This window comes from Cnephaeus nilssonii (assembly GCF_951640355.1).
Source record: "Cnephaeus nilssonii genome assembly, chromosome: 11".
NCBI classification, from domain to species: Eukaryota; Metazoa; Chordata; class Mammalia; order Chiroptera; family Vespertilionidae; genus Cnephaeus; species Cnephaeus nilssonii.
The window spans coordinates 28,870,057-28,879,809 of record NC_137082.1 but is presented as its reverse complement, the minus strand read 5'-3'; the positions used below and the strand labels follow the sequence as shown (position 1 = coordinate 28,879,809).

At 46.6% G+C, this 9,753-nt stretch overlaps 1 protein-coding gene across 1 annotated transcript; it reads right to left on the bottom strand.

The window, feature by feature from the left end:
• Window positions 1-3,684: 3,684 nt before the first annotated feature.
• On the bottom strand, window positions 3,685-7,427 carry PROKR2 (prokineticin receptor 2; the record flags this gene model as incomplete). Its single annotated transcript, XM_079784602.1, has 2 exons — window positions 6,896-7,427; window positions 3,685-4,381 (listed from the first exon to the last, which is right to left on the bottom strand). Exons 1-2 carry the CDS (start codon window positions 7,351-7,353, stop codon window positions 3,685-3,687), a joined length of 1,155 nt encoding a protein of 384 aa, XP_079640728.1. The 5' UTR covers window positions 7,354-7,427.
• Between the last annotated feature and the right edge of the window lie 2,326 nt (window positions 7,428-9,753).

Below are 9,753 nucleotides of genomic sequence, written 5' to 3'. Positions count from 1 at the left end.
GAATGCACTCTGTATCTTTTGTGGTCCCAGGCTTGCTTTGTCTTTAAATGTGAGCAAACCCTTCTCCCACCACTTGCTTTTCCTGGGGCCACTGTTGCCTGTCATCACAATATGCCATCCCACATGGCTCCAGAATCACTTTCAAATAGCTCCCTCTACATGAACATAAAATGTGTTTAGACCTCCACCAAAGGGACATTTCTCTCCAGGAAAAAGAAAGGCAGAAACACTGGATTGGTCCTGGTATAATTCTCGCTCGTTTCTCTGGAATCCTGGAGTCTGGGTTATGAAGTCTCTTAACCCAGATGGAATGCAATCTTTGCTTGCCAGAGGGAGGGAAGCTATCTTCTGTGCAGCTTAAGATTCTCCCATGAGGTCAGAAACAGCTTAAATGGCCCTTTAAGCATTCTTAGAGAGGACCTCTCCTTTGGACTCAAAGGGAGGCAGGCAGTTACTGAGTTCAGTTCACTGAACCAGAGTGAGATCTTGGGCCAATGTTATGGTTCCAGCAAGGATTAGCTGTGCATCATTAAGTAAGTCATTCCCTTATTTGAAATGCAGATCTTTTTGCCTAAGAAAGAAGTGAGTTGAGTTATATGCCGTTAAGTCTTTTCCTGTTCTGGCGTCCTATTGGTGTGTGTGTGTGTGTGTGTGTGTGTGTGTGTGTGTGTCTTCTGCAGCCCAGTGGAGAAATAATCGTTAAATTGAAGAGATCAGTTTCAAAGCTATCATTTCCTCCTAGAAACAGAACTCACTTTAAGTTTTCCAATCACCTCCCATATGTCACATTCTCCCTTGTAAGTCTCAAATTGATTTTTATGCCTGAAGGGCTTAAAGCCATCTTTTGATTTCTTCAACTTGAGAATCAACTTATTTTAGATGTTGGATGCTGAAAGAAAAATCTCTAATAGCTTCATCATAAAGACATCTTTTCTTTTATTCTGACTGAGAAAATAAACCCTTTTTGCAAAATGAGATTAAATTTCCAAAATATAATAATATGTATAAGTGTTTATATATCTTAGCATATTAAAAGTATCTTAGGCTTACCATTAATTAGTCTTGAGAAGAAAAGGTTAAACACAAGTGTAATTAATTTATTACCTTAACACCAGTTAGATGAATGAACAGTTTCCATGCAAACAGCAATTTTCATTAAACAAACGAGATAATTTTAAAATGAGAGGGTAAAATGGGCACGGAGTAGCTGTTTTCTGCTTATTTGCATGCATGAATACACTTCTGGGCTGTAAACTGGAAGGAGGTACCCAAGATGAGGCTGGTGCTGATATGAGTTGCCACTGTTCTAAAATACCTTCAAGAATTCCCTTTCTGTTTCAGTGTTGAACTGTTTAGATGGCTATTACTTCATTTATATCTAAATATCTAACATATATTAAAGATTAGTGGGGCAAATGCTCAAACTCTGTGGTTAAGATTCCATATGTTAATTATTTCATTTGATAATAACATAGTACTCTTATTCACTGGAAAATCACAAATAAACACACTGACGTTTACAAAAATTGTTTCAGTTACATTTAAATGAAGAAAGGATGGTACATTTTGGATCAAAGGAAAAAGAGATGAATTCTATTAACAGACACAATTTGTACACAGTCTACTCTTTTTTTTTTTTCTTACACAGTCTACTCTTAAAGAATCTTCTTATTAGAAGAAGAGTCACAAAGGCGGTAATAAATACAATTATTATTATATTTTTAACAATGCAGATAACCCCAAATAATTATTTGCTTGGCTTTAGAATGCAATGTGTAATTTTGTAAAATTAAAACTTACAAGTTATTTGGCTTTGGCTAAAATGAAAATGAGTTTCCATTTTCTGAGGGTATAGTGATTGGACTTGCAGGTGTCTGCTGGGTAGTGATGGAAGAAAATGTTGATGGAGACTTCACTGTTTAGTGAAGAAACAAAAAATAATTTTACAAAACCACACAAACAACTAAATAACACTTTCTCTATAGAAAAAATAGTTTTCCAAATGGGAATGGGCCAATCCCAAACCAGGTACCATTTGTATAGTCTTTGTCTCAAATGAATCAGGAAGAAATTAGGACAAATACAATCACCACAGATGTATAATAATACCACCAATTATGCAGTGTTGGGGTGTGAAACATGCAGGGAAGGTTTTCAACACTTCTAGGGCCATGGGTTGCTGAAAGCCTGGTGCTCACTGAGACTCTGAAGTTGAATCTTCCAGATTGTAACCCAGGACAGGGGTTCCTTTTTTGCCCCAGTTGTAGACAGGCTGCATTGTGAAGAGTTCAGGGTACTTTGTTCCAAACAGGGACGAAAAAGTGGGAGTGTTTGGTTTCCCTTGTCCAGACACACCATTCAATATCACTTATCCCATGTGCCCTGACTGGGAATTGAATCATGACCTCCTGGTTCATAGGTCAGCGCTCAACAACTGAGCCACGCTGGCCGGGCGATCCGTTTTTATTACTCATAGAGTTGAAAAGCACTTTCCAAGTATAGCTCATTTTGTAAAAGAGGATTTATTTTAGAAAAGTGATCCAGGCCTTAGCAAAACAGCCACACAGATTATGTTCGTTGCCAGTGGCAAATTCTACCCTTTTCTCTGTCCCCTTCCTCCCTGACACCAGAGCCCTGAAATACTTTACACTAAGGTATCAGGAACTGGATGTGGTCCTTGTTTCAGGATTATCTGTCTTCACACAAAAGAATGATGAGCTTTCAAATATCAGTGGAAAATATTTTTTGGTTCTTTCCTTGGAAATCACACCCCAGTAGATAACCAATGGGCTGGCTATGGGGAGAATTTTTTTCTGGAAGCCAGGATACTAGAGAATGTCCTAGGGAGGTAGTAAGAGCTGAGTGGAAAAGCTCAATGTGATGGCATGAACTCTCTTCTGAAGAGGCTGTAAGCCCCATACTCTGACAAACTTATTTTTACATTTCCACCAAGTCTAGGTGCCTTATTTTATTGACATTCCTGCACTCATGAGATGCAGAATGAGGGGAGATGGAGAGTGAGTCCAGATAATCCAGAGCATCTATATATCCAGATATAACTTGGTGATTCCAATAGCTTCTGCCATTTTGTTATTTATTTTTAAAATAGATTTTTTTAATCGATTTCAGAGAGGAAAGTAGAGGGAAAGAGAGATAGAAACATCAATGATGAGAGAGAATCATTGATCGGCTGCCTCCTGCATGCCCCGCAACAGGGACAAGCCAGCAACCCAGACATATGCCCCGACAGGGAATCGAACCGTGACCTCCTGATTCATAGGTGGATGCTCAACCACTGAGCCACACCGGCTGGGCTTGTTTTGTTATTTAAATATTTTTTTGCACAGGGCAGGTGATCAATAAAGGTCAGCTCCTGTTGCTCTAGTCTAATCTCCTGGGTGTAGCTAGCACACAGATGTTCAATGTCAGTAGCTCTTACTTCTGTCTAGTCTTACTGGTGTGCTTGTGCATACACAGTAGGTGCTGAGCAGGTATCAGTCAAGGTCAGCTGCTGTGATTTGCGTATGGTGTCCTTCCATGTTATGACTGAGAAGCATCCAGTAACTTGAGGGCAGAGAGGCATGAACACAGTTGCCCTTTCGCACGCAGCCTATGCACTTGGCTATCCATAAATTTTACTCCAAGTACTGGCTTTTGGATGTTCAATTGTGAAAAACCAGAGGGTCACTTCAGCCTGATACAGTCCACCTCCTCCGTGGCCGGCACGACGCTGGTTTTGAGGTCGAGTTCTGTGCTGGACTTGCTTCCGTGGTGGGAGGGGCGCCACTGGAGCCACATCAGCCTCTTGCAGTACTTCATGGTGTTGTTCTTGACCGTCACGAAGCACACGGTGTTGATCATGCTGTTGCTCATAGCGATGCACTCCACGGTGTAGAAGGCCGTGAGGTAGTGCTTCTCCTTAATAAACACGGCGGGGAAAAAGTCACGCACGATGGTGAGACCGTAGAAGGGCGCCCAGCACAGCACGTAGGCGGTGAGGATACACACGAGCACCAGGACCGTCTTCCGGCGGCAGCGCAGGCGCTTCCGGATCTGCTCCGTCTGGAAACCAGGGACCGCCTTGAACCAGAGTTCCTGCGAGATCCTGGCGTAGCACAGGGTCATGGTGACCACGGGGCACACAAACTCGACGCCGAAGATGAAGAGGAAGTAGGACTTGTAGTAGAGCTGCTGGTCCACCGGCCAGATCTGGCCGCAGAAGATCTTTTTCTGGTTTTTGACGATAAAGAGGACCGTTTCTGTTGCAAAGTAGGCAGATGGGATGGCGATGAGAATGGACACCATCCAGACCAAAGCGATGAGGAAGGAGGCCGTTTGATAATTCATCCGCGGTTTCAAGGGGTGAACGATAGCGAGATATCTGGTGAGGGAGGGAAGCCATCAATAATAATATGTAGAACATTTTATTGAGAACATTTATTAGTTTCTTATTAACCCCAAACACACACAAAAGCGGGCAAAGTGTCTCAATGAGATCCCATGCACCTATTTATCCAGCTTCAACAAGCTTTGTCTTATTAACAACATAATTTGGCATTTGGCGAAGTGAGTGGTGTAGAGGAAACAACATAGAACTTGGGTCAAACAGATGGAATAAATCCCAGCCTTTCCTTTGATTGGCTTTGGGGTATGGGGTGAAACATTCAGTCTCTCTGAGATGTATTTCCTCAACTGCAACATGGGATAAAATGACAACCACCTTGCAGGGCTGCTGTGAACGTTAAATACAATAATGTTAGCAAAATGCTTGGCATGTAGTAGGTGTTCAATAAGTACATATGGCCTATTATTATTATGTCCTATTGGCTTTCAATCTTGCCATTTTGACCAAGAACACAATACTTTGAAAACTTTTCATTACAAATATCTCATGCTATAAAGGGGTGGGGCCCTTTTCAAGGCAGTGGACTAGGGCTTTCTCTCTCCTCCCCTGCTGGTTTCATCTTGCATTACTGAACAGGAGAGTAGGGTGGTCTGATGTGGAATCCAAGGAATCTAATGAGAAGTAAAGGACTTGCCCATGCTCACTTGGTACTGGGACCAGAATCCAGGTTTCTGACACAAAACTTTTACACCCATCTCCTTGGGCTTTCTCAAGCTCAGATGAGAAGGTGGGTGAAGTCACCTTGACACCCTAAAGCAAGGTGTTTGTTACCATCTATTTGCTTGGATGTGTTTCTTGAGGTCAACACTCTCCTTCTAGGATTTCTATGACTTGACATAGCATCTCTTCCAGGCCCTCTACACATGAACCTTATGCTTTTTGGCAGTAGGTAGTCCTTCTGATATTTATATGTAGTAGAACAGGCATATTTACCTGGTTGCTTTTAAGAAACTCCTGTTACATTAAAAAACATACCCTACATTATAAAGACAAAAAGATTTTAGTGGGACAAAGGGGATGAGGAAAGTAATAATTTTCACCTGAGTAAACATCAGAATCACTCAGGGAATTAGATATAAATGTAGACTTAGCCCAGGAATTCCCATTCAGCAAGGCTGGGGTGGGGCCCAGGAATCTTTGTTTCACTGTATTAAATGGTAGCCTAGGGAATTTTGCAGTTGGTTGATGGTACATTTCATAAACCTTAGTTTTAGGGAGAACCCCAGAGTTGCAATAACAAAATTGTTTTTCCTGCAGGAATCTATATATGTAAAAGCCCAGCGACCGAATGGCAGAACAACTAGAATGACTGGTCGACCATTCGCTATGACATGCACTGACCACCAGGAGGAAGATGCTCAATGCAAGAGCTGCTCCCTGGTGGTCAGTGCACTCCTGCAGCGGGAACAGCTGCTGGGCTGACTGGGATGAGCGATGCTCCCACAGAAGGCTGATCCCTGCAGGCCATGCCCCCCCACCAGTGCACGAATCCGTGCACCAGGCCTCTAGTTTTGTTATAAAAAAGATGCCTCTTATGTATGTGCATTTTATTATCATAAACAATAATCAACTGGTTGATAAAAAGGACAACAAACCAAAATAGCACTGAGAACTAGAGAAAAATGAAAGGGTTGAAAGGAGACAAAAGGGAAAAAAGATGATTAAAAACACATTATCAAGACAAGTCTCAGCACAGCTCACAATGATGGACCAAGAGAATGTGACACCAACTGCTCCCCTCAAACAGCCCCTGCTGGCCTACAACACTTTGCAGAAATAAAACATGTGTCTGATTTATCATAAGCTGCTATTAGAAATTTTACTTTACAAATCTATAACAGAGCAAGGACTTCCAGAACATCTCATGCAAATATATGCAAATGAGCATATAAATGTATACAAAACAGCAAAGGAAGCTTTTCCTTCCTTTTATGCAAACAAGCCCTGTTGTTGATTTTATAGTCGCCAGAAACAAGAGTACACCCTGTATGATTCCATTTTTATGAAGTTAAATAACAGGGTTGTGTGTGGTGGGAGGATTGCCAGGTGAGGGGCATCAGGAAGTTTTCTAGGTGATGACAATGTTGTATATCTTGATCTGGGTAGTGTTTACAGAATAACTGGGTACAATCTATCTTGACTGGAAACTGCCCTGGTTAACTCTCACATGGCTTCTAAGTATTAAGCTGCCTAAACTTTCTGCTTTTGCTTTGTGTTTGATACAACTCATGGTCATGTAACATGCATACACATCTGAAGCAACTGTGGTATCCGGGGACATAGTCCAGAGCAGGGGGGGGTGGGCCTCAGGAGCCTCACTCTTGCTCCCATTTTGGAGCATGAGCCACAACGGGAAAAACCAGGTCTCCTCTTGCCCCGTGATAGCTCAGCGAGCATTCACATATGAAGCAATGCGAACAGTCAGAGCTGAAGTGAGGAAAGGGGCAGCCTGGTCCAACCTCCATCTTTACCCCTGCTCAACATCCTCACCTGTCAATAGCGATGGCCAGCAGAGCATTCGTGGAGACGTAGAGTGATACTGTACGCAGGTAGTTGATAGAGGCACAGAGCACATGGCCATGCTCCCAGGAGAGCTGCCGCACCACATAGTAGTCCATCTCGAAGGGGCAGCAGACTATGGCCACCAGGAAGTCAGAGACGGCCAGGTTAGCAATGAGCAGATTGGTGAGGTTCCGTAGCTTCTTATAGCGGGCGAGAGCAGCAATGAAGACAAAGTTGCCAATGCCGCAAACCAACATGATGCCAGCCAGTGCTATACCGATGACTATCTTGGCTGCGAAGAAGGTCCGAGTCTTGGTCATGTCCTCATCCTCATCCAGAGGGAGGTCATAATCATCATAAGTGAAATTGAAGGGACGGGAGGAGACATGGTCTTGGAATAGATTGAAGTTGGGTGCAAAACTAATGTTTACATTCTGGGTGGCCATGATGAAGTTTGCAGGTGGAGTGGTGGGTGGAGGTCTCAGGATCTGAGTATGTTGAGTTCGGGGTCCAGATCTTCTGCTCTCACGAGGCCGGTGAGCCTAGCACCCTGTCCACATCTTTGGGAGAGTTAACATGCCATCCTGGATCCTGGAAGGAGACACAACCAGTGCACAACATCCAGGAGAACATCTGGTAGCATTCCCCAGGTAAGGCCAACTAGACCTGGTGTCCACCCACAGACAGAACTACCCAGGGTGCAGGGGAGAGGAGACATGAGATCTAGAAATTGGGAAATACCTCCACTGGCTATTGGGCTGTCAGGAGGGACTGGGCATAGGATGGGCTGGACTCTCCAAAGACATGCAAGAAGAATGTGTATCTTGGCCTCCCCCCGACCCCTCCCAGGGCAGGGACCCCTTTGACTGCCCAGTCACCACTCTCCCCTTCCCCAACAGCCTTCCAGGGGTCCTGGAAGTTTTCATGGGCTGCTCCAGGCAGCTAGCCCAGGCACCTACGGCAGTCACAATGTGGTGCCATCCGTTAGCCAGGGAAAACGAAGCCGAAGGACTGGGATACAACAGGGTCTTTCCTCTACAGCAGGGCACCGTTCCTTCTTTCCTGGCCAAACCACCGACTTGGAAATGACCAAATCTATCTTCACATGGACAGGCTGAGTCATCTTGGGGCAGTGATTTATGCTCTCTGCGTGCCAGTCTTCTTGTAAACCAAACTCCTGCTGCCTACCCAGGGCCTGACACGTAGTGGGAGACCCATAGGAATCTGTTGAATGAATGAATGAGGATCCTAACCAGGATCCACAGGTGGAGGGGGCTGTGGGTGGAAAGGCATTCTTCAACGGCTACTCTACATTCTGGGAACCAGCTTTAGAAAGAAATCCTTTGTCTGCTTTCCCTCCCTCCTTTGTCCCCAGTTCCTCTCCTAGAATCAGCCCTGACTGGGAAGCACCATGGCCTGTCACCAAGGTGTGTGGCCTCTGAAAGTGGTAGCTGCCTCAAGACTGGGCCTAACTGAAAACAGCTCTGCTAGGGGCGGGCAAGTGTCAGCGAGGACCCAGGAGGGCCTGAGGACTGGGCTGTCCTTTATAGCCTCAAGATGCCCACGGGAGAGGAAATAAAATCTCTGCGGTACTGAGCCTTCAGGAGGTAGAGTGTCATTGAGTTCAAGACGGCGGAAGGGTCGGAAAAAGAACGCGGACCCCCAACACCCGAAATGGGGGCTCCAGTGACCGCCTGCACCGCTTCCCCTTAGCACACCTGGAAAGAGCCCAAGTGTGGGGGCCACGGGATGCTGGTAGCAAGAAGTGGACCCAACTGGACAGGCGGTATGGCCCCGCCCTCGGAGAGGAGGGGTAGAGCGAGGGAACTGTCCCGGGAAGGGAGGAACGGCCGGCGGCGGGAGCACTACCATCTGCGGTAAACCTTCGGGAGGTGAAGTCCAAGTCCCAGTGGCATTCACAGACGGGGTGTCCTTCCTCCCGGTGCCTCTAGGACTTACCGGAGGCCCCACGCCCGACAGTACAGCCCCAGATGGAGAAGCAGGAGTCACGCCCTCTTGGCTACTACGCTTCGCGCCTCTCCAGTCCCGGGACCCCAGAGGAAGGGGGTGCACCTGGAGTGGGCAGACCCCCGTCCCATTCCACGGGATGCATCCTGTCCTTGACCAGCTCGCCCAGGAGCTCTCTCCTTTCCTTTCCCGATTAAACCATCAGCGTGGCCGCGCGGTCCCCAGAGGAGCCGCCTAGGCAGAGGCGAGAATCAAGTCAGAAATTCGGGCTCCAAAAAGCAAAGCGTGCGGGGCCTCAGGGCGAGAAGGAAACTGCGGATGGGGATAGATACGGTGAGAGGGAACTTCCCCCCAAAGCTTCCCCTTTCTGCTCTTCTTTCAAGAAGGTGCATCCCTCCCCACGCCATTCCCTGCAAATTGGCGCTCGCCCGCCAGCACCCTTCACCCCCGCCCACACTCCCCAGTCTCATGGACCATCCTCCGTCCGGTCTCAGCGGGTTGGTGGCGTGGGGCGCTCTTCCCGCACCAACTCCTCTACTTTGAGCCATTCCGGGTGCCTCCCGAGGAAGGCTGGAGGCAAAGCGGCCCCAATCCCTCCGAGAAAAAGTGGGCGTCGGCTACCAATGGAGCTTTGGTCCGCCGTCCTCAGCACTTACCTGCCTCCGTGCCTCCTTCCCGCGCGCTCCGTGGCCGGGTCCGATCGGTTCCCGCTCTGGGGACACGGACTTGCACTTGCAAAGGCGCAGCGTTGTGTGTGTGTGTGTGTGTGTGTGTGTGTGTGTGTGTGTGTGTGTGTGAGTGTGTGTGTGTGTGTGTGTGTGTGTGTGTGTGGTGGGGGTGGGGGGGTGTCTCTTTCTTAATTGCCCCAGCGCGCTTCC